General features: G+C 45.0%; 1 protein-coding gene across 1 annotated transcript in view; it reads right to left on the bottom strand.

The window, feature by feature from the left end:
- Positions 1-22,597, bottom strand: part of VPS53 (vacuolar protein sorting 53 homolog (S. cerevisiae)) — a gene marked incomplete at its 5' end in the record, with an annotated part of 34,179 nt that extends 11,582 nt beyond the window's left edge. Inside the window, 9 exons of the mRNA XM_010194966.1 lie at positions 213-361; positions 5,189-5,267; positions 8,831-8,913; positions 10,226-10,373; positions 11,482-11,724; positions 16,481-16,575; positions 19,931-20,032; positions 21,608-21,749; positions 22,428-22,597. Of these exons, the coding sequence (XP_010193268.1) occupies positions 213-361; positions 5,189-5,267; positions 8,831-8,913; positions 10,226-10,373; positions 11,482-11,724; positions 16,481-16,575; positions 19,931-20,032; positions 21,608-21,749; positions 22,428-22,597 (1,211 nt within the window). The remainder of the gene's footprint in view (positions 1-212; positions 362-5,188; positions 5,268-8,830; positions 8,914-10,225; positions 10,374-11,481; positions 11,725-16,480; positions 16,576-19,930; positions 20,033-21,607; positions 21,750-22,427) is intronic.
- Positions 22,598-22,631: the final 34 nt, after the last annotated feature.

Raw genomic sequence — 22,631 nt, forward strand, 5'->3', positions numbered from 1 at the left:
AAGGCAAGAAATTCAAGTATCTTTTAACCTTGGAGCAGCTGCTGGTGTTTGCTGCCCTACCCCACCTCTCTCCGTGCTCTCCCTGGTTAGAGAGGGTCTTCACTCGGACACCAAGTGTCGCTGAGGCTGCACACTGAAGGCAAACAGCCACCAGGTACAGACCAGCAAAAAACACAGACCCCAAAAAGCCCTGTGCCACACTGGTAACTTACTTGGCAAATTTTATACAGAACTGGGTGAAATACTTTCTCGTGGAGGCCAGGTTGTCACGGATGATGGGGACGTTCTGCTTAATGTGGAGAATCACCGAGGTGACATAAGGACTCTGGTCACCAACGTGCTCCACGTTCTGCCACTGCATCTGCACAAAGGGGAAAAAAAAAAACAACCAAAAAGACTGTTTAATTCATTAAGATTCTAGCAATAGGTAAGGAAACCTGTGCAAACTTCCTGCCAAAAGATCTCTAAGGAGTCATCAAGAGACTGCCTCTGCAATTCACCACCAAGGTCATGTTCTTTGTCACTAAATGAGCAAACCCCTTCCACAACAAGATACAAAGAAAACCCAGAATGGCCCTTTTTTGCACCAGAGCAGAGAGATTGTGACCAGTAACCTACACAAACAGGGACCACTAGGATTGAACAGGCTTTTGGAGCACGCCAGGCTGCCTTAATATTTAACAGTTTCCAGTTTGCTGGGATGAAGTGCCCATATAAATCCTGATTACAGGCATTTGAGAAAATATCTGCAAGCTTGCAAAGTCTGGATTCCTGTATGGCAGCCAAGACTTTAATACTGGTGAGACTGATGACAGATAGATGGAAGAGGTAGAAACAGTCTTAAAGTCCAAAGCACTCCACACCAGTGTAGCTCACACTGAGAACACTTGCGGTATACAGGCTGGGATGCCAACTTCAGCTCATCCCAAACACGCGTAAAAATATAGAAAACAAGATAAGTTACTCAATCTCCCATTTTGTTTTAATTTACCATCAGCAGAAATGCAACAGAAAAGCCCCTGTGAGCCAGATGTGTGACTCCTTGACTTTCTCTAAGCTTTATTTGCAGCACACAGGGAATATACAGTATAAGTCATGTGAAAAAAATAAAAATAGAGGTAATTGAGTAAGGCCTGGCCAAGCACCCGTGTATACAAAAGCCTCACTGAGGAACAGGAGCATCCAGAAAAGTGTTCTCAGCTCTGCTACCGTTCAGAGACTACGCACCCTGCAACGTGCTCCAACTGCTTGGAGATGCTGTTCCTCATGCTGGAGGTTAAACAGGAGGAAAATGGATATAAAATCAGGATAGGAAACCGGGTACATACAGATGAGTTTTTTCTTTTGAGGAGGCGGTTTGTCCTCAAACTTGCTTTCTCAAGTTCTGTATTTCATGTAAAGTGGGGGTTTTTTCTTGGTTTAAATTTAATTATGGCTACTTTGTCCACTGCAACCCAGCCAGTTCAATTCCATCCAAACACACAGCCCAAGTGGCTTAAAGGGCAAGAGGAGCCAAATTCTTTGCAAAACCACAGTGTCTGAGAGAGTCCACATGTCCTAACAAAGCTTTCCTTATTTAAACCAACCAACCAAAGCCCCAGCCTGCTCATCTCGCAACCCCTGGTAGCTCTCAGGGATGTCTCTCTCATCACCTGCTCTACTGGTTTTCATACCATTTTACTTTCGTTTGGAGCACTGTTCAAGAGACAACTGCTTTTCTGTTCCTTATGGTGTTTGTCACATCCGAAGGAAATACTCTGTGCCTGTCTCCCTGTCGGACTTGCACATTCCCAGTGCTGGCCCTTCTCGACAGACAACAATCCTCAAGGAACAACCATCCCCACATAGTGGGAACGGCCAGAAAGTGGGCAGGGAGTGCTGAGTTGAGTTATTGCAACAACAGTAAAACAGTAGCTTTTTCATTTTGTTGCTCTTCATTCCAAAAGCAATACTTTACAACCAAACCTTTAAAGCATGAACAGTAAAAATAGCCCTTTGTGTGTGTGTGTGGGTGTGTTTCACCCGAAAAAAAACCCCAGTAGCTGCCGTGAGAGACATAGTACACACACTGAAAAGTCATCAAAAGAAATATGAGCCCAACTCTTCTGGTAAGCTTTGTTCCTGTCATTTTAAATTTATTCCTCTTTTTCCCTTGTCCTATGTTTTTCTTGGGATATCCACACACTTTACATACACAAGCTGCGAATGAGCCCAAAGAACAGGACCAAAGGGAGCAGTCCAGCGTGTGGGGTGTCCCGGCAGCAGCCGAAAGGCACCTGTACCCTGCAAGGACCTGGGGCAACACAGGCACCTGCAAGGGCCGGACCCGGGTTTGAAGACCTGGTGCTACCTTCAGAGATGGTTACTGCAACAAAACCACAGAACCCTCAAGATTTTAAGGGGCTTTCTTAAAAAGGAGAGGAGAAGAGAGAAACCCTGAGCAAAACTGGGGTGGTTTGGGAGATAACAAGAGGTGCATTACCCTCTGGGCACAGAGGCTCAAGGGTGCTCCTGGGTCTGTCTGGTTGTGAGTCCTCACATCCCCACACGTCCCCAGAAAGCCAGGAGAAGGGTGGCAGGACCAAACCAGGAACCTCCAGGTCCCTCCTCCGTGTCCAGCACTGACCTGGAGCTCCAGCAAAAGGGGTTATTTTGTGATTTAATGGGGATGAATCGCTTTCCAAGCTTCCCCATGCTCAATAGCATCCCACTGCCGGCTTACCAGTACCACATCTGTAACCACTGGGATGGCACCTTCTCCCTTGACCTTGTGCTGCTCCCACAGGAAGAGGTGGGAGGGAAAGGGCAGGCAGTGGGGGTCGCAGGTATTGCTGCCTTTGAAAGCACCTCCCTGTTTTCTGACACGAGTTCTGGGTTGCACGGTTGCGTGCTGCACTTCCTGTGATGGCTAAAACACACCCATGCTGACTTTTAATTAGCAGCTGGCAGCTCTGATTGCTCCGCTCTTGGGGCTTTCCTTGTACGTATTGGAAAGATCACTGGTGCTCTGTGTTGAAGCGCTTGCTGTTGTCCACTCAGCTGTAAGGAAGTAGGAAACTGCAGCTGTGCCAAAGGGTTTTAGCAAAATATAAAACGACAGCAAGTGATCAACATGAGTCACTAAAATGTCCCCCAGCCTCACTTATAAGCACAGTTTTACATATAAATCAACGCTTAATTCAGCAAGTAAATCAGACCTTATCTAATGCAACCCATAAACTTAACTAGAGCAAAAATATCCCATGCAGATTAGGAGTTTCCTCATCCCAACAATTAAAAATAAAGCACACCAGGCAATTCAAGCGCCTGCTACAGATCAGTACAACGCAGTCACAGTACTTTGTTATCCAGAGTACAACTACAGGGGTTTAGGGCAAATTCCTCTCCCACTCCACCAGCTCCCCATCCTACAGCCGTGTTTAATCATGCTACACCTGCTGCAGAGTTGGAGTCAAGATTATCACCTACAAATGCTGTAATATGGGGCCTTCTCCTCATTTACCATTTCTTCCAGAACACACAAGGTAAATAATCAGGGAAACTGAGCACCGTTCCCAGCTGAAAGCAATATTCACTATGTCATTTTCAATGTTAAATCTCTCAAAGCGGCCTGCAGCCAAAGTGGATTTAGAGGTTTAAGTATTTCTTAATTTACCTCTATAGTTACCGAACATTTTTGCAAAGGGGAAAAAAAAAAGCCAGACTCCAACAAAGGACTGGGACACCAAAGTGAAGTAATTGAAAAGAAGTTAAACAACAGAGGAGCTTTAACAGAGCAGGGGTCTCGGGACAGCCATGCCTTCCTAGTACAGGAAAATTGGAATGGATCAGCTGCACAGTCTTTACTCCACTAATACAGACTGACATTTTATAATTTCAAATACTAACTGCGTTTAATTACATGCATTTATTGTTCAACTGTCAGAATAACCCAGCCCTGAAGGAAAGAGAGGAGGAGGATTAAGGGAAAAAATTTCTTGCACCGAACCCATGTCTAGTAAAAAATCACAGAAAAGCAACTCTGTCTGATGCAAATAGGGGAATGTGTGCACAAGTGACAAGTATTTATTTAGCTAGTTTTGTAACACTTGTTTATATATCATCAGTCCCATCACATGTGCTGCATTTTACCAGTGTTCCAAAGACAAAAATAAATGGCCTACCAGCTGCTGCTTTCTCAAGGTTGTGGTTTACTTGGGTATAAACAGTCGGAGCCAAGTGATTCAAATACTACTACGCTACGTAGGTTCAGCAGATCTAAGGAGCTGCCATGGCACACACACAGCACCTGAAGTGCCAAGCCCTTCCTAACGGCGTTATTTTATTGGGCAAAAAAAATCCTCTTTATGTTTGGAACATGGACAAGCTCTATTACCAGCTGCATTCCACTTCAAATATTAGCTGGGGGTGGCAGGGCTAGTTACAGCTGGAATACATCAGAAAGCAGAAAGCTATTAAAATTCATGGCAGCGAGACAGCGTGTTGATCCTACAAAAATGGGGCTCTATGTTTAATATTTCTAATTAAAAAAAAAAAATAGTTCAATCCACTTTTGTTGTCTTCACCTCCGTCTAAAGCAGTCTGGGTTTTCACAATACTTTGGCAAGGAAACACGGCTCTGCATTTCAAACGTATAAAAGCCAGCAGTGTAACTGCAACAAAATCCTTAAGCACCAATCACATGGGCCTCTCCAGGAATGGCTCCATATGTCCCTGAGAGGATCACAGAATAGGGCTCAACCTCAATTCCATATTACCCTTCTAATACTCCCATTTAACAGCCACAAACAAGCAGGCGAGTAAAACTCCTTGTCAAAGAACACAAAAAGAAGAGCAATCGAAAAGGTGCATTTGAAATTGCACTCTAACAAAAGTTTTCCTGATTTTAGAGCCTCTCACTGGCATTAGGAGTGGAAAGAGAAAGCCTCAGATACTTGCAAAAAGTATTTTATTTAATATGCTGCAAAAGAATGGAAGCTCTAATGTGAACGATAGGAGGTTTTGGAGTGAAGGATATATTTGTAACTACAGCAATGGCTGCTCTAAGAAGCAAAAAGAAATCAATATATGGCTAAGTCTCAGGGCAGCATAAAAGGGTCTGTCAATAGTGAAATCAAGCAATCAAAGCAAACAAGAATTCCAGCTGGATCTTAACGTTACCTCTTCCCTAAGCAAGCCCAGCCCCTACCTTGCTCATAGCAGTCAGGGCAGGGTCACAGGCTGCATCCAGGTCCTGTACTAGCAGCTGTATGCTGTTGGAGATCACACTGCAAAGGAGAAACAGAAAATCAAGCTCGAGTTTTAGAATAGTACTCAGCAACACAGTGCCAGAACTGGCGTATTTGACTGTGAAAGGAGGAAAATCATCTCCTCGCTGACAGTGGCGTTGTGCTGTGAACACACATGGCTGGAACTCGTACTGAAAAGAAGCTGGGAAGTCCTGCACGGCGTCCATTAGGGAGCTACACAATGCGCTTTAGTGTAGAGAGGACGTTTTTATGGGTGACCTTTCTCTGTGCTGACACACGGAAGGAGCTGGAGATCAAAGGTGTCAGATGGGGTAGCCCCCCCGCCTGCACTTTGGGAAGAGGAGAAACCCTCGAGTACTGAGCCCAGACTGGGATTCGGCTTCAAATTTAATCCAGTCTGCATAAAGCTAACGTTTCATCATCTCTCCACTTATTCGCAGTCAATATTCTACTGCTCGCAGAAACTTGCAAAGAGGATTTTAAAAAGTACATCTGTCTGAGTTCTGAATATGTTTCCCACTTGAGAAGATCAAGGCAGATGTCTTATTTACACTACGTCTAGGACTGCCGCCATCCATTGTTTGAGTTTCTCAGACATACACCAGACTGAAGGACACATTAGTCAAACACATTTCCCTCCTTTTTTTTTTTTTCTTTTTAAACAGCATGATATTGCTCAGAGACATATTTGATGCCACCATATTACAATGTGCATAAAGCTGCAATTGATCCTAAAACAACAGTGGGGAAACGCTGTCTGCAGGAACTCGGACCACCCTTGCGGGCACGTAACCCAGCACTCGCGTTACAGACAACTTCTGCTAGGAGTAACAAGTGACTGTGTTTCACTACGGAAAGTGTAGCTTTTAAAAACAGTGTAAACTTCAAACCTGCCACAGATGCCTGTTTACAAACTCGGTTTTATACCTAAGAACTAGATTTCACTTTTGCTCTCTCTCATGATGGCAGCACAGATGGGAATCACAGATCTAGAAGAAATCTGACCACCAACTCTCAAACCATCTTTCCTCCCCCTCGCCTTCATCGTGCAGTTCGGGAATTCACTGCTTACAATATTTCTAAGTGTCCTCATCGAGGCACAGTATCACCCACTCTTAACTGCTGCTGGGATCTGGGTGTTGGGAGGTTGCCTATTTCCCTTCCCAGAGCTCTAGCTCATAAAGACTGGAACAGGATGCCAAGAAGACTCTTCCTTCAGAGCAATTAATTTGTTTGTAAAGGCAAACTCATCCAAAATTAGCTGGAAAAATTAATATGGGAGATTGAGTGACCATTAGCTCCAAGTTACATGATCTGAAACTTGCATTGGGATAAAAAAAGCCTGTGCCTGCTGCTGCCTCTGCTGGGCACTGCAGGATCTACTCCCCTGGGGGATTCCACCAGCTCAAGCGATGCCAAGGGCGCCGGACTGAAATAACCATCTCTTGGGCACAGCTGACTCCTGCAGGGCACCTGCTGGCAGTGACTCGTAGGAAAGAGTTGTGGTTCAGCCCCAAAATGAAACACAACCCTCTCAGTGGAAGGAAAGCGACTTCATCACCAGTCCCCATGTGTCACGAGTCTGCCCGAAACTGGGTCACCAAGTACAGGCTCTCACCTCAAAACCACGAGACTGCTAACAGGGAGAGAAACCTCTTTGTCTACACTTCCAAATAAATCCCTGCTGCAGAGGGGTAACGGCACAGCCAGAAGTGTGTTGCAAATGCAAAGCACTGGGACACACCAAGAGGGCTTGGATCCTGGTTCTGCTGGAAGCCACTTCAAATCTTTGCCCCAGGCAGCACATAACAGGGCTTCAGCAGCACTTAATGCATCCTCACACAAGCCCTGACAGATGCACAGAAGCTGATGGGTCGGGAAGCCAAGGCTGTGAGTGAGCAGCTTGGTTCTAGCAGTCAGTCCCTGCTGCAGTGAGCTCAGCACTTCAGGCCTTCAAAGGGTGTCTGAACACTGCCCATAATCTCCCAACAGATCAATAGGGCCAGGGGGTGAAAATCATGGATTTCTGGATTTACATTACAGTAATTTCCCTTCTGCTGAGCTTCAAGAAGAGCCCATTATTTTCTACACATTTCCTAAACAAAATGATTAGCCACCCCAGGGGTAAAAGACCTCCAAGTTAATCACTTTATACACATTTTGGGTGGTTCTGCACTCTCCTTTCTGCAAAGCAAGAAACACTTTCCAGGGTGTGTAAGCAGCAACATTTTATCCCCTTCTTTATGACCGTGCCTAACAAGACATCAAATCCCAGAAGAAACAACTTGTTTGATGTTGAATGAGTAAGCGCCAGAGGTTTATAGCTATGACTTACACTGACAGAAGACTGGACAAAGCACTACACTGGAACAGACTGAAAGTCAATTAAAAAGCCTTTGTTACAAGATATATCAGGTCTGTCAGTTTAACTTTAAAGCTGTCCAAAACAGCAAACGCAAACTATACATTTAAACAATTTCCAAAACACATCATATTGGCTGCCTACGACCAACCACCGCGTGAGGCAGCCACCGTGGAAACCGAGCAGCGACACAAGGTACCTGGCTCCTGTCAGACAGATCACGAGAAAACACAAAACCCATCCTTGTCTTGTCCATATTAAGAAAACCCCGTCATACGGCGTATTTTATTTCTACTCTCTGGTTATGTTGCTTGCTTTGACTGAGTGGATGCAGCAACCCTAGCATTTGGTCAGGGATTCACTCTTAAGGAGGTCTGAGAATTATCTAAAGGGAAGGGAGTCTCTGCAGCCTGGAATGGAGCCCGAGACCATGTGAAAAACCTGGATGGAGATTCAGTGGTATCCTGCCCACTGGAGCGAGAGAGGAGGAATCACAGGAAGGAAGTCTTCTGAAAAAACTCTTGCTGCTATCTGGGCTGAACCTCAGTTTTAGGGAGAAGGAGAGCTGGTGATAGGGATTCTTTTCTCAGCTTTGCCAAGGTTTTCTTTTGTCTGATGTGAGGCAAAACAATTATTTCTCTGCCTCGATTTCCTTCTCTCAAAAAATATCCTATCTGTTTGTCAGTGGTGGAGAGGAGAGGATGTTAGAAGGGAGTATTTTTAGCATCGTTACGTGAAAAGTTATTTTAATGAATGATAATCTTCTCTCAATTATGATCCCCAAATATAAGATTGGATCAGTCTTTTATGTCATCTGAAATGGGGTTTGATCATACTGACAAGGCTGCTGATTAACAGTGGGAAGTTAAAGCAGGAAGGAATGCACTGAAATAGCTTCCTTTCTTGAAATGTAACAGCCACCTCACAGAGCTGCCAAGATGCAAATGATATTTCAGACGGAGACTCACTATTTTCTTTCCCCCTTCCAGTGTTCTTGTTCCTTTGGCTAGGGTGATGGGGAACAACTACATCTGAATTCCGTACTACTGCTGCTCCTGGACTAGCCAAGGGACGACCACTCCTTCACCAGGGAAGCCTGGCTGCATATCTGGGGGGGTTCTACTGCTGGCTGGGTCCTATGACGCACTACTCCAGCACCATCTGGCTGACAAACAAGGATGTCTGATATATTCTGGGAGGATGCATCTGCTAAACATACATGCTGAAAGTGTCCATCTCTCCTGTCAGGTTGATTCTCTCCACTAGACTTGCATCCACTTTTTCTTTGAGTTTCTCTTCCAACTGTTAAGAAACAAAACAAGGAACAGAAAGATCAGATTTATCACTTGAAATGACCAGTCTTGAAAACTTACATCCTGGAAAAGTAAGCTTCTTCAAACCTAATCCATGCCCAGACTATATCTAAAACCCAGGCACGGAACAATGGAAATCTCTCCTTGTTGGACACCCTAGATGTCTTGATCTGCCAGGATGGCCTACGGTGGCACTGCGTCCTCAAAGAAGTAACCTCTAGAGTCATACGTGTAACTCTAGCACGACATGTTAATGTACCAGCTTAACACCGTGGCACCTGTCCTGCTAATAAGGATGTTTTCCAACACCCTGTCTGTGCCCAAACTGCAGAGGGGGAGGAGGTTTGCCAGTTCTACTGATGGAGAGGCCCTGATACGGTCAAGGAGCACTGTGGCTGCAAAGCGTATCAGCATAAATACCTTCTCTCCCCACTGCACCTTGCCCCAGTATTTCACACAAGATTTCCCCAAATGTATTTTGAATTACTCTCTTTCTTGTTTTTATAAAAGGGAGATCATGAACCATGAGAAGACTTTTTTAAAATAAAAATTTGGTTCCCAATTCAAAACAAGTTGTGTAACAAGCATAAAAGGAGCAAATCCCAAACTGATGCTGCAAAGCAGGATTAGGAGCAAATGGCTTTTCTCAGGTGGAAACAGCAAAATCAATACTTTTCTTTCTTTGAATCACAGAATCACAGAATATCAGGAGTTGGAAGGGACCTCAAAAGCTCATCCAGTCCAACCCCACTGACAGAGCAGGATCACCCAGACCAGGTCACACAGGAACATGTCCAGGTGGGTTTTGAATGTCTCCAGAGAAGGAGACTCCACAACCTCTCTGGGCAGCCTGGGCCATGCTCTGTCACCCTCACAGTGAAAAAGTTTTTCCTTATGTTCAGCTTGAACCTCCTATGCTCCAGCTTGCACCCGTTGCCCCTTGTCCTACCATTGGCTACCACTGAGCAGAGCCTGGCTCCTTCCTCCTGACACTCGCCCTTTACAAATTTATAACCATGAATGAGGGCACCCCTCAGTCTCCTCTGCACCAAGCTAAAGAGCCCCAGCTCCCTCAGCCGCTCCTCATCAGGAGATGCTCCACTCAAAATATTGAAATATAGATTTAATAAGGCACAGCTCAACAATCAATGGGATGCCACGTGGAGCAGACACTACTACAGATATTTTGGTATTTCTGACTCCAGTTTCCACAGCAGCCTACCCCTGAAGGGGGAGCAGCACAGCACTCATGACAGAAGAGGGGGTGCTGTGGTCTCAGAGGTGCTGTGAGGAAAGCTCACCTGCTGTGTGGTGGCCAAGCAATACTCTGCAGTACTAAGGATGCTGCAAATGAGGCAGAGTTCTTCTAAAGTAAACTTGGCCACTTCAGAGCCTTCCTTTTCTTTCAGCAAACTGGTGATGGTGAGCCCACCACTGCTGCTCGTTGTCCTGGAAAAATGGAAGACAAAACCTGTAAGGCTCTCAGGTGTACAGACACACACGTTGCAAAATTACTACTGGATTTCAACACCATAAAAAGCCCTTACAACCACGAAGTCCAATGCCAGGTCAGTGTCATTCTACATCAAACCCACAACTGCTATTTTACTTAAGGAGTATCTTTGAGAAAGACAAGCAGAACTTTTTATCAAGTCTTGATGCAGAGGAAAACGCATTCAGTCACAGAGTGGTAGATTAGGATGCAAGTGGAACACAGCTTTCCCCAGCTAACTTCACCTTCACTGCCAGCCACTCAAAAATCTAATTAAAGATTACAGAAAAACCTCAGTAACTATCAGGCAGCTTGTCATATTTATCTTCTCAGTACTAAACAGATGTCAACACGCATTTCCAATTTTGGTAACCTGTTTTAAAAACTGATTATATCAACACAGTAAATTATAGAAGATGTGGCTTCTTTCCACCATCTTCCGGTGATTAACAGCTGTGTATCAACAAAGAAAGACTCAGAACAGTTTAGAGTCAGGAAATTCCCTACCTCTCAACTCTTTATAATCCAAATCCATTAAAAAAATAGGACAGTGATCTTTATCTTGGACAGCAAAAATGGAGCACACAAAAAAAATATGTATAAAGAATGCAACTGAGGTCTGATGGAGAATGCACATTAAATTTATCTTTCCACTGGTCTGGATGTAACCCTCTCTTCCATCTGTAAAACATTTTACTGGTTGCAGAAATTCATTCTGCTGCTCCCAGATTTACAAGGGAAATAAACTGAAGATGGTAGATAGCATACAAAATTATCTGTAGTTAGGGTTGGCAATATCTCAAGGAGCTCTTTTAGCCTGTACGGTTACCTATATTGGTGTAAACCCATCATGCTTTCCTTTATTTTCACTAGATTTACATCTACATATTTTATTCATACATACATAAAATGTTAGAAAGCAGAGGGAATTACAGGTAAGCACTTCAGCATCTCACAAATAAACCACCTTCATTATAAATTATTATAGGTACAATGTTGAGCTAAAGCAGCTAAAAGTCACAGTACAGATCTGTTACCCAAGTAGCTGGGTTAAGTGCAACTCACTTGGGCAGGTTTCCAGACAGAATTTTCCAGGCGTATTCCCGAAGGTACTTCTGGAATATGGTGGTCAGGGCTATCATGGGCTCGCCTGTGCTGAGCTGGGAGCACTGCACCATGCACTTCTTGTAGTACACAAAGAGATCGGCGCAGCTGGGCAGGACGGCTCCTCCTTCGTCCACGTTGGGCTTGGGGGGACCTTGAGCCTTGAAGTCAGCCACAAACCTGTCAATGAGTTCGCCGAGATTTCTGATGCAGGGGAACAACAGAAAGATATTTCAGTATACCGGGGGAGGAAACAGAGGAAAGAGAGTAATGCTTAAAACCAGATGCCCCGTCTTGCAATGCCAGCAAACACGCTCAGATTTCAGCAGCTGGGTATTCCAGCCCTTTCTTATCTCTGCCCTCTCAGCACAAACCTCACACAATAACGAGGACCGGACCGATGAGTAACGACCTTATGTACTCAGGAGCTTTAGCAGCAGCTTCAATCTGTTCTCCAGTCACATATAAAAGCTCACGGGTCTGCCAGGACTGGGTTCTGCACATCTGATGCAAGTGTGTAAAGCTTATGCTCAAGTTTCATTCCTGGCACCAGCAAAGGTAACGGTTGAGCTTCCCATACCAGCAGACCTCAGGGAATATGGCTTTTAAAGGGATGGGCTCAAAATGGTGTGCCATTTGCTGCTTCTTGGTCTCATTTGGACACCAGCTGGTTTTGCACAACTTCACACATCCTTTAAAGAAGTTTTATTTAGCGTGAGCGCAAAGTCCACTTCCGACAAACTCCTTTTAAAAGCAGAAAAAGCCCTCCTGTTGTCTCAAGTGGTTCATTATAACCTGGTCCTTACTCAAATATTTCGGGTTTTAGGCAACAGTAAGCTTCACTCCACCGTTTCATCATGACAAAAAGGCTTTTTAGCATGGCGGAGGGCCAGAACCATCCACATAGGAGTAAAGCAGGGTCCTGGGGAGTTCCTCTGCTCCTACTCCCCCACAGAGAGCACATCCGTGTCAGGAACCAAAAGCAGCTCTGACACCGAGCTCAGCTGAGTGGAGTAACCTTTGCCAGATGAACAGTTACAGCAAGAAACGTCCTCCCCCAGACACACAAATACATCCTTCCACAGGGAAGTTTGGCTCTTGAGGAATATACAGACATTTCAGATGACAGAGCGGTACTCGGCGACCAAAAGGAGTTGTGAAGTTCCCGTATTTTATATTCCCGTTTCCACTATGGTCTTGGCTCCACTTTCCCCAGCTCTCCCCTTGCCACATCACAGCCTTCACCACTCTCACTGCTGATGCCCCAGGGTACCTAAGCAGAAAGCCAAATCCTTAGAAGAATGGGATAATAAAAAACCTGAACTGTAACTCCAGCAAGAAACTGAGCTATCATGACAAAAAAGGCATTACTTTATAGTTAATATATTATCATTATTTTTCAGGAACAGACTTATTTGGCTGAATTGCAATGCTGTCCACAGAAATGAAAATCTTCTTTAAAAGCCTCTAAAAGTTTCAACTTGAAATGTTCTCCCAATCTTTGGCCAGCTCAGAGGCACCCAGTACAACATGAGAGTTCATGCAAAGAGACTGCATTAGGGTCTCCCAGGATGGGTTTGGTGTCACCACCAGCACCAAGAGCACAGCAGCTGAGACCGCTCTGCACATCCTCACTTACCTCTGCCAACAAAAGGAGAAAAAACCCACCAATGACAAAAACTTGTCCCCAATTTCTCTCCTTCCCTTTTGTCTTAAAACAAAACCATTCTGATTCCAGTTTACCAAAGAACACATGACGCTGCTCAAGTGGAAAAGGTGACCTGGCTCTTCCCTGATAAACTTACGGACTGCTGCACCAAAACACATAAGCTCCTGCTGTGGCTGATCCGCTGGGCCAAACTAATCTACAGAAACGTCCTTGCAATATCAGGGCTTTAAAACATATAGCAAGGCTCCCTGGCTTAAACTAGGCTCATGGGCTATTGCAAAGACAAGTAGCCCCTTTTTCATGCTCATTGCTTGTTGCTTTGAGCACTTTGCATAGCTTCGATTCCACAGATACACACAGTTCCTCGGCTTTGTTACAAGAACTGTAAAAACATCAGGCAGCTCAACTGATGTGATAAATCTCCACACTGGCACAGCGATTGAGGGCTGAACCAAATCACTGATTGCTTTCAACCGCAGAGAAGCCAAATCGACCTCCCCCCGTAGCTGTAGGGGCACCAAACAGATGGCTGCTGCAGGAGGGCTCACACGTGCTGCGAGCTGCAGCATTCCTTCAGGTTCTCAAGTAAAGGGGACATGGCTTGCTCCTTGTCCAAAGTTCCACTAAATTAAACAGCTGCATTTCCACCTCTGCACCTGCGCTTTGCTCCATCTGGGCAACAAAGTGGAGCTTTCTTAGCATTCACCAGCCACTTTTTTACAAAGAAATTCTCCAAGTCTCAGGGCGCAGTGAGGAATGTCAATGGCTTTTGTTTCTTTATGCTTACTCCGCATGTTCTCCTCTTCTCTGAGGCAAAGTGCAATGTATCTACATTTTCCCAGTCCCCCAGGGTCTTGTCAACTGGGTTGCACGAGCAAACACAGCCGTCCAAAAGAGCTGGGAGAGCGGCACTAGAGCTTTGTCCTGTTCTGATCCTAAACTGGACAAACTGTCTGTCAAACGCAGGCCACAAGTACTGCTCTGATTTCAGCATGGGATTGATACAAGCAAAACACCAGGAGATTGTGCACTAAGGGAACTCTTGTACTATTAATGCACACTTCAGTTGATGTCAATCAAACTTTCACATTAGTCTCAGCTGGCCCAAATGCAATAGGAAGGCTAATAACCTTTGCGTGGTACAATGGGAGCACAAAGAATTTGGCAGACAAGGCTACTGGGAGACAAAACATGAAGAAGACAGGAGAGCTACAGAATATGAACATGTTCTCTATACAGACTCTGCACAACAGCTCAAAGCAAATTCCCTGGTAGCGCAGGTGTGGTATTTCCTAACAGTAGCATATTTACTGGGAGCAAGAACTCTCCAAATCTAACCAAGAGAAAATATAAAACGAAATCCTATAAAATCTTATTTTGCTTCTTAAATCCTTTCATTCCTAGATTCCTCTCTTCCCTTTTTCTTTCACTCAAACGATTCTGTGTTTTTTCTGCATTGCTGGCAATCATGAGAGGAACCAGGCAACTCCTCAGCAACACGAGAGAAGAAAGGGGTGCTTACAAGTCTGTTCAGTGATGTGCACAGCTGGTATCTGCTGGGCACTGGGAAAGGGCAAAGGCACCAAGACACCTGGACCACTCGCAGGACAGTTTCCATGGACCACAAAGAAGAGCTCAAGACACAGCCCAAAGGGGCAGAAATTAAATCTGCTTCACTGTTAAGAAATCTGATATTTACACTGGAGCAGAGGGTGGAGAGCAGCATCTTTAAAGGCTTTCTTTCAGGTGTCTCCTCTTAAATTGCTGCAGATTTTGGCACTGTGTTTCTTTAAGTGGGTATGGAAACAGTTTTTCAGGAGAAAAGATCCAGGCTGCTTTCTGCCACAGACTTATGGCAATGATGAACAAAACTGTCACATTACCTTCACTATTCAGAGCCCAAACATATAACTAATTATCTAAGCAACTCCTCCTTTTCAGACACCAATAACGGATTCCTCAGCAGTTCAATCGAGATGGAAAGAAGAGAGACAATCATAAAGGAAAGCAATTTTTGGCAGACAGGGGCAGCGTGGGGAATACTGTGGCAGTTTTTCTTTGAACTCCTTGCAGCCTGTGGCTATAAAGCTAATATAAAACATCTCAGGACTGTAAAGGAAAAGGGAAAAAAAAAAGCAGCTGAAAGGACTAGGAGTGCAGTGGGGTAGAATTACCAAAACGGGGATTAAAATGGTCCCCAGTGAGAAGGGAAGAAATATTCAAACACGTTAGTACTCAGTTGGCTGAGGGCAGGGAGGGAAATATCCATTTCCCTTTGTTATACTGCAGAGCGGAACCTAAACCCAGCGTGACAGACCATTGTGCAGAGTTTTCTTTATTACTTATTTATTTCAAGCATAAAAGGTTGATGGGACATGGGAAACCTTTTTCAAGACGGCTATCTTGGAGTCTGGACAAAATCAGGACACTATGAGCCTCGAGTTACGCACTCTCTCATGTGCAAGTCCTTGGAAGGCAGAAGGGCAGAGGCAGATGAGTTACATGAGGCAGGCATCTCTCTCCTTTCCAGCCACTAACCTGCACTAAGAGACTGTATTAAACCTTTTCAACTATTTCCTCTACCAGTTGGCACTGCAGTTGTTACAGAGATATTATTTAAACCCTGGTCTGAACCGAGGTGCACAAGAAAGTGTGGCGAGAGCTCTAAAAACTTCTCAGAGCTCTAAGTGGAAAGCTCTTTTCATTGAAGTTATTTTGCTGCAAGTCAAAGAGGAAGATGAAAAAGTGTTTCAGGGATTAAAGCCTCTTGACAAAGTCTGTGAGCAATGATAACATTATCTTACAGCCAGCTCATCTACAGCAGCTTTCATCTAAGGATCTCAAATAACTTATTTCTATAAAGCAAATCTTGAAACTCCTCTGCCACGAAGCCACATGTGTATTTTGCAGAAAAAGAAAACCTACTATTTGTGGAAGACGTGAGATGAAAGAAAGGCACATGTCTGCAGTGGGAATTGCAGCTATTGGGAACAGAAGCAATTTCAGAAACACTAAGCCTCTTCCGCAGGAAGGCAGTGGGCACTGTTCCTGCAGGCCTTCGCAATTACCAGCGAAGCCAACATCCACAGTCCTCTGAACGCTCGTGTCTGTCCAAGCAAAGGTCCCACTCATCCTAACTCACTCGAGCCACGAATACTGCTCCTGATGAGTTCAGAAAGTACACTTTCAAAAAATCCATTCCCTACAGCTTGAGTGCAGAATCCAGTACAATCCAATTGCAATATACACTTCAAAAGCAAACAAACCCAAAAGAGCATGCTGGTTACTCACTTGTCCTGCGACTCAATATACACATAAAGGTGAGGCTCAAAGCACTTGGAAACAATGCCGTGGAAAGGGTTGTCAGGGACCTTCGGCTTCTTTGGCTGTAAGAAAACATTGAGGTTTCAAACCTGCCCCGTAAGACCTAGAAGAAACAGTAACGCAACAGCACAGAAGGATCTAAGTCTTTAGAAATACAACACTCAAATTTACTGCAAATAACAGCGTATACAGCGTCGGTGTGCCCAAGACTTCCCTTGCTCTCAGAGAGCTGTAAATATTCCAGGGAATTACTTTTTCACCTGTAAAATATTCTTGTCCTTAAAGAGAAGACTGCTGCATGCTGACAGATTTCAGTAGAAGAACCTTAACGCAGTTTGTAAAGAAAACCTTGCTGCACCCTTTGAACAGTAACACTAATCACCTTTGAAATGAAATGGAGCAGTTACTTGAAAGCAACAGTGAAAAATCCCTACATTTCAGACCCTTAAGGATAACTCAAAGTTACAGACTTCATCTGGATGAATTTTATTTAGATAAACAAAATATAGTTATTGGGGCAGCTGGAATTATACAGGCAACATTATAGGACTGCTTTCATTGTGAAACGTTTCAGGGGATGCAAAGTCTTCTATTTTAAAAATCACATTTAGAGCATTAAGCACATACGCCATTTGGGAGTAATCCGGTTTACTCTCATTTTACTTTGGTAGTACACTCTACACAGTGGCCAAGCACAGCTCACTGAAGTCACCGGGACTACTGATACGCTTCAATTCTTGAATGCTTAAGAACCAGCCTGGACAGGGCCTTTAAGCTCATTTTTGCTACAGAGCTAGATATTTTCTATTTTTTTTAACTGATTGACAATTTTTCTCCTCACTTGCCAGCAAGCTGACAATTTTTCACTGCCTGCGAAGAGGAAAAGGGCTGCAATGACTCTGCAATGGAATTCTTGCCTCTCTCCGCAAAAAGCCAGGATCAGCTCCCAGCCAACGAAGATATGAATTTTTCCAGCTGAAATTTTTTAGCGTAAGAAAAGCAAAACAAAGGAGCCTTAAGGACACGCTCTCCTAAATAGCAGAGGAGGTGGCACTGAGTCTTTTGCAGAAATAGCAGAGGATGACAAAGCAAGCATTTCTCAGAAATAATTAAGACTGAAAGACACAGTGAACACTAACACGTGGCTGCAAACCTAAAGCAAGAAAATGGTTTTACGGAGACCAGACCACCCTTATGAGCCTGGCTTCACTAACCTCACTAAGAGCACGACTGGAGAATGTAAGTTTTTACAGCTTTGGGAGAGAGCCACTACCCAGCATTCTCCGCCCCAGCCCCTCTGCCAGTGCCTGCCCTTTTCTTCCAGATGCAAACACTCATCGGGGCTGGGAGGAAAACAAGAGGCGGTCGTGAGAGAAAGCCTCCGGTTGCCAAGTCTCCAGGATGGCAGTGCCAATGCAAGGTTGCAGATTCATGATGTTTACAATTTACCAGGCTGGAAGAGCCAACTCCTAATGCAGGACTGGTTTTCCGTGTGCAAGCGTGTGTCTTTGCATCCCACTGCTCCCAGCATGTCTGGTGGAGGGAATACTAAATCTTTTAACAGTAGCAGCGAAGCTGTATTTCTGAGCGTGCAATCCCGTCCAAAAGCTGCAGATGTTTAAGCTATTTCCTCCTTGAGTTTGATGGAAATAATAAAAGGTTACTGTTGTCACAGTAAGGAGGTCTGCAGCTGGCCCAGTTTCCTTTCATTACTATCCAAAGTAAACAGATTAAAACGAACTGCTAGGATCACAAAAAAAAGTCCTTTTTTAACATGGATCCCACCCCCCCAAACTGTTGTGCTCCCTCTTACACTCCCAAGTGTCTTGAATTTTCAGGACTAGTGTCTTGGAAGAGCTTTACTACCCAAAACTCAACATCTTCAACCCTTCCTGTCACTTCTCTTCTTCAGAGGAGACCTCCAACATGAACTCACCAGCACCAACCACCAGCTCTTGGCACTCTGAAATCAAAATACTGGGGCTCCTGGGGCTCCCATTTGGCAGAGAAGTGCCCACAGAGCTCAGCACTGCATTGTGAGCATTAACACAGGGCATATCCAGATCACCAAAACCCCAAACAGCATTTCAGGGGATAGTCCAGTGCATGGTGCAGCCTTCACACCAGCCTCTCCACGTACAAGGAGCAGGGCAGCTCCTTTCTCAGAAGCATCTGAACTGCTTCTGGCCAAGGCACTGCATTCTACCGTTCATTAAAAACAGCCCTAACAGCTTTGCCATTTATCCCTTCACCTGCCTTCTAGCACCACTGACTTCTCCAAGGATGTCCTCTCATCCCAGCACTGCACATCAGAGCCACTCTTCTCCCAGCCATTACAGATCACAGAAAGCAAGCTCTTCACAAAATAAAATACACTACGTGTGTCTCTCCGAGTTCCCAACCTCTGTCTTCTACGTCACTGGTAAAGTCTGGCCAACACCAACTGTCCAAGCTGTATTTTAATGGAAAGAGCAAAACTTTGCTTAATCATTTTACTTCAGGGCTTCTGCTGCGGATGGAAGGCAGGGGGCTGCCCTGCTCATGTGAGAATCTGGAGGGGATGCACTGCACCAAACTGTGCTGGTGGGGAGCCACCACCCCAAAAACACCCCAGGGGTACAGATCTGAGTAGGTCCCAGGGCCATGGCCATCCTTCACTATACCACCCGTAAATGGCCTGTTTACAGGGCTATAAACTCAACAAGGATGGGGTACCGACCTCAAACAACTTGCAATTGAACACTTGGAAAATGTCTGTCTGCTGAGTAAAAAATATGGGGCTTACAGGCTTTGATATTGGTGCCAATTAAAACCACTGCATTTACTATTCACTCCTTTAATGTTTGCAGAGGGCTTTGGAAACCCAGAGCGTTTACAAGTGGTTAGGTGTTACCTGCTTTGCAGAGGTAGTGGATGAAAAGCACTACAGAGATAAAAATCCCAGAAGTAATATATCTGGAGCGAAAATCTATAGCTGACACTTGAAATGAGTAGTCTGGTGGCTCCAGACGTAGTTTGTTTGGCTGACAAGGCAAAATATTATTTGAACTGCTTGTAGTGGGAGCTTCTTCTGGGACCTGAAAACCCAACTATGCTAGTTTGATAGGTTTTTTTCTTTGACAGACATCTTGTAGTTTGTTCAGAGCTGTTGCTGCACGGGCTAGAACAGAATCCAATTCACTCTTACATGGTGGGATCATCTCCAACTGAAATAAAGACTGCTTTGCTTTCAGTGAAGTGAGCCAGAGCAAGCCATGGTCATACTGGGAGCCTGTATGCTGCACAGGAGACCAAAACTGAGCAAAATTAATTGCTGTGAAAACAAAACTTTCAAATCAATGGGAGAAGCTTAGGCACCACCAGAGATTCTGACACAGAGGCTGCCTAACCAACAACTGGAGAACTTCAAAGACTTACTTTGTCCATATCACTTTTCTCAATCATAATTTCATCTGTCTCTGTCCCAGTTTCATCCTCCAGAAACGGGTTGGTGGAGGGAGGAGGCACTTCAGGCTTTTTCTGTTAAAAAAAGAGGAAGCTCCTTAGAGAACAGTCATTTTTGTCCCCTCTCACACACAGCTGCATCCACACTTTGTTTTACTAAGCCCTTCAAAGCACTGTACAGCAGTTTGTCTTCTCCAAGCACAGAGGTGACCGCAGAGTGCCAGGCGGTGCCTCTCCATCAAGGTTAGAGGACACTCCGTCCTACTACAGGGCTAGAGCCTGGTTCCTTCTCCATGGCTCCACCAGCACACTCCATCCTCAGCACCCTCTCACAGCCTGCTCCTCTTGCACCCATACTCACCTGCTCTGCCCGAATCATCCCTGCAAGGGGCATTTTGACCAGCATCAAATTTCCACTCAAGCCACACACTCTAAAACATGTGGTCTCCACCAGAAGGACCCCTGAGAGCAGGCCCCAAAACTCCGCTGCTGCAGCAAGTCCTGCATTACTGTTCCCACCAGAGCTTGTCTCTGGTGTCACTGTGCACTCCCCAGATAGCAAATCAATAATTATAGCCCTCATCTTGTGGATAAAACAGGTCAGAGGATGACATCCAGAGTGTCCCAGCCTCTAGGCACATGAGAAAGGAGACAGAGAGGACTTTCTTTTATTTCAAGTCATACCCTCCCCTTCTGTTTTTTCTCAGTTGTAACAGCTTCTGTGCCTACCTTCTTCAATGGGATAACAACCCAGTGAAGACAATTTAATTAAAGCTGCAAATTTCATAGGAAATTTGTCAGCAAAATAAAGCCATATTCTTGAGAGATCTAAATTCGGCCAGGAGGAAAAGCTTACAGGACTTCCCATTTTAATTAGCGGCACCTATTGATCCACAGCAAATTACAAACAGGTCCAGCAGGCTTGCCTGCTAGCTGAATTATCACATCCAAGTAGGCTTCAAGACACCAGCTGGACAGAGAAGCTGACCTCAAACCAGCGGCTTCCGAGCCACACGTGGATGCTGTGCTCCCAGGGCACTTGGCTGGCAGAGCTCTTGGCTGAGATTTCAGGCAGAAAAAGCAGAGAGATGACCCCAGAGATATTCACTGCGCTGTTTCTCTTGGCTCTCTCTACAGTCTACCAAATGAGACACCGTAAAGTAGAATCTACCAACACCCCTGCAAGTAACACTAACCCAACAATGTGGGATTGAAAGATGGTACCATGCGGTGAATGTGTGGTAACTAGAAATGAAGAGAAGAGGGAGGTTTTAGTTATAAAGTGTCACTGACATGCAGAGAACAAACATTACAATGGAGTCACTATGCCATAATTACTTTGTGGTTTTTCATAGCAATGTGGCTTCAGTTGCAAACAGCACAGTGCCCAGGAAAACCAAAAAAGTAGACAACCAGTGCAGTTTCCTTCCTATGCCATCTTCTCTACCACACTCTGCAAGATCAAGAAACACCTTCCCAATTGAAACCCACTCAGCACAGCCACGCTAAACAAGCTAACCTGCCAGCACGAGAGGAGGCTGCAGGTGACACTTTCTGCAATCTCCCATTACCATGGCTATGCAAGAGAGGTTTTTTTTTCCTCCTGAAAAAGCTGTGGACTAAAGGGTTGCTCTTCAGAAATCCCCTTACCACTGTCCCATCAGTTAGAGTGCAACCTGAGAAGCGTTTAGCCAGAAGTCCTTCAAAGTTCGTTGTCCTTTGAATTGCAAACAAAAGCAGTTTCACCTCAATCTCCTTTGCTCTCGTGCGCATTATCTTAGCGAGCTCTGTCCTGAAAGAGAGGTGGTAAAACAGAAAAACAAATGTGGTTTTCTACAAAGAGGGAGATCTGAAACCTAAGATTGTAATTCAGTCTATTCCTCAGAGACACTTCCATCACAAAATTCAAGCCAATTCCCAAGATCCTCTCTAAGTTAAAGCTGCTTTACAGATCACATTTCAAACATAACCACAGCTGTTTAGAGAGCTCTGTGGGTAACAGGACCTCATCTCCTCACACCCCAGCAGCCATTAAAGTCTGCAGCATCAAGCCTTGGGAAGTGCAGAGTCTCTGACTAGGGTCCCAGCACAAAGACAATGGTGCTGCTGGGACACCACAAGGCACCTTCCTCTGGTCCCCTATCTCTGGCTGGCAAAGAGCACGGTCTGAGGCAGTCACACCACAGTCAGCTCACGCTGTGTCACTCAGCCTCTAGTATTATTGATTTTTACCTCTGTTACATTGAAAATGGATTTCCACATCATTTCACTCTTTAACAGTACATGCAGTTTTAGTGATATTTCTCTGACTTTTCACTCTTTACTTGCTTTTAATCATTGATAATTCTACTTGAAGATTGCCTTTAAAGTCCTATGGATATATGACCAGTTTTGCAAGAGCCAAAGCTGAGCTTTCGTTTTAAGGAAGGTGACCCTGCTGGGAGGCATCGTGGGCTCCCTGGCTGCTCACCTGGTGACGTGGCAGAACTCCACAGCGATGCGCTCCGTCATGCACCACTCCTGGGGGAACATGCGCCCGTACTTCTCCTCATAGTCCACCAGCTGACGCTTTATCCAAGCATAGCGCCTGTCAATCTTGTCCAGCCAGGCCACCTGAATAAGATGGAGAACACCACCTTTAACCTCTCAGTAAGTCTGCAGATGACACTAAGTT

The sequence above is a fragment of the Mesitornis unicolor genome, unplaced genomic scaffold, assembly GCF_000695765.1.
Source record: "Mesitornis unicolor isolate BGI_N332 unplaced genomic scaffold, ASM69576v1 scaffold37610, whole genome shotgun sequence".
Taxonomy (NCBI): domain Eukaryota; kingdom Metazoa; phylum Chordata; class Aves; order Mesitornithiformes; family Mesitornithidae; genus Mesitornis; species Mesitornis unicolor.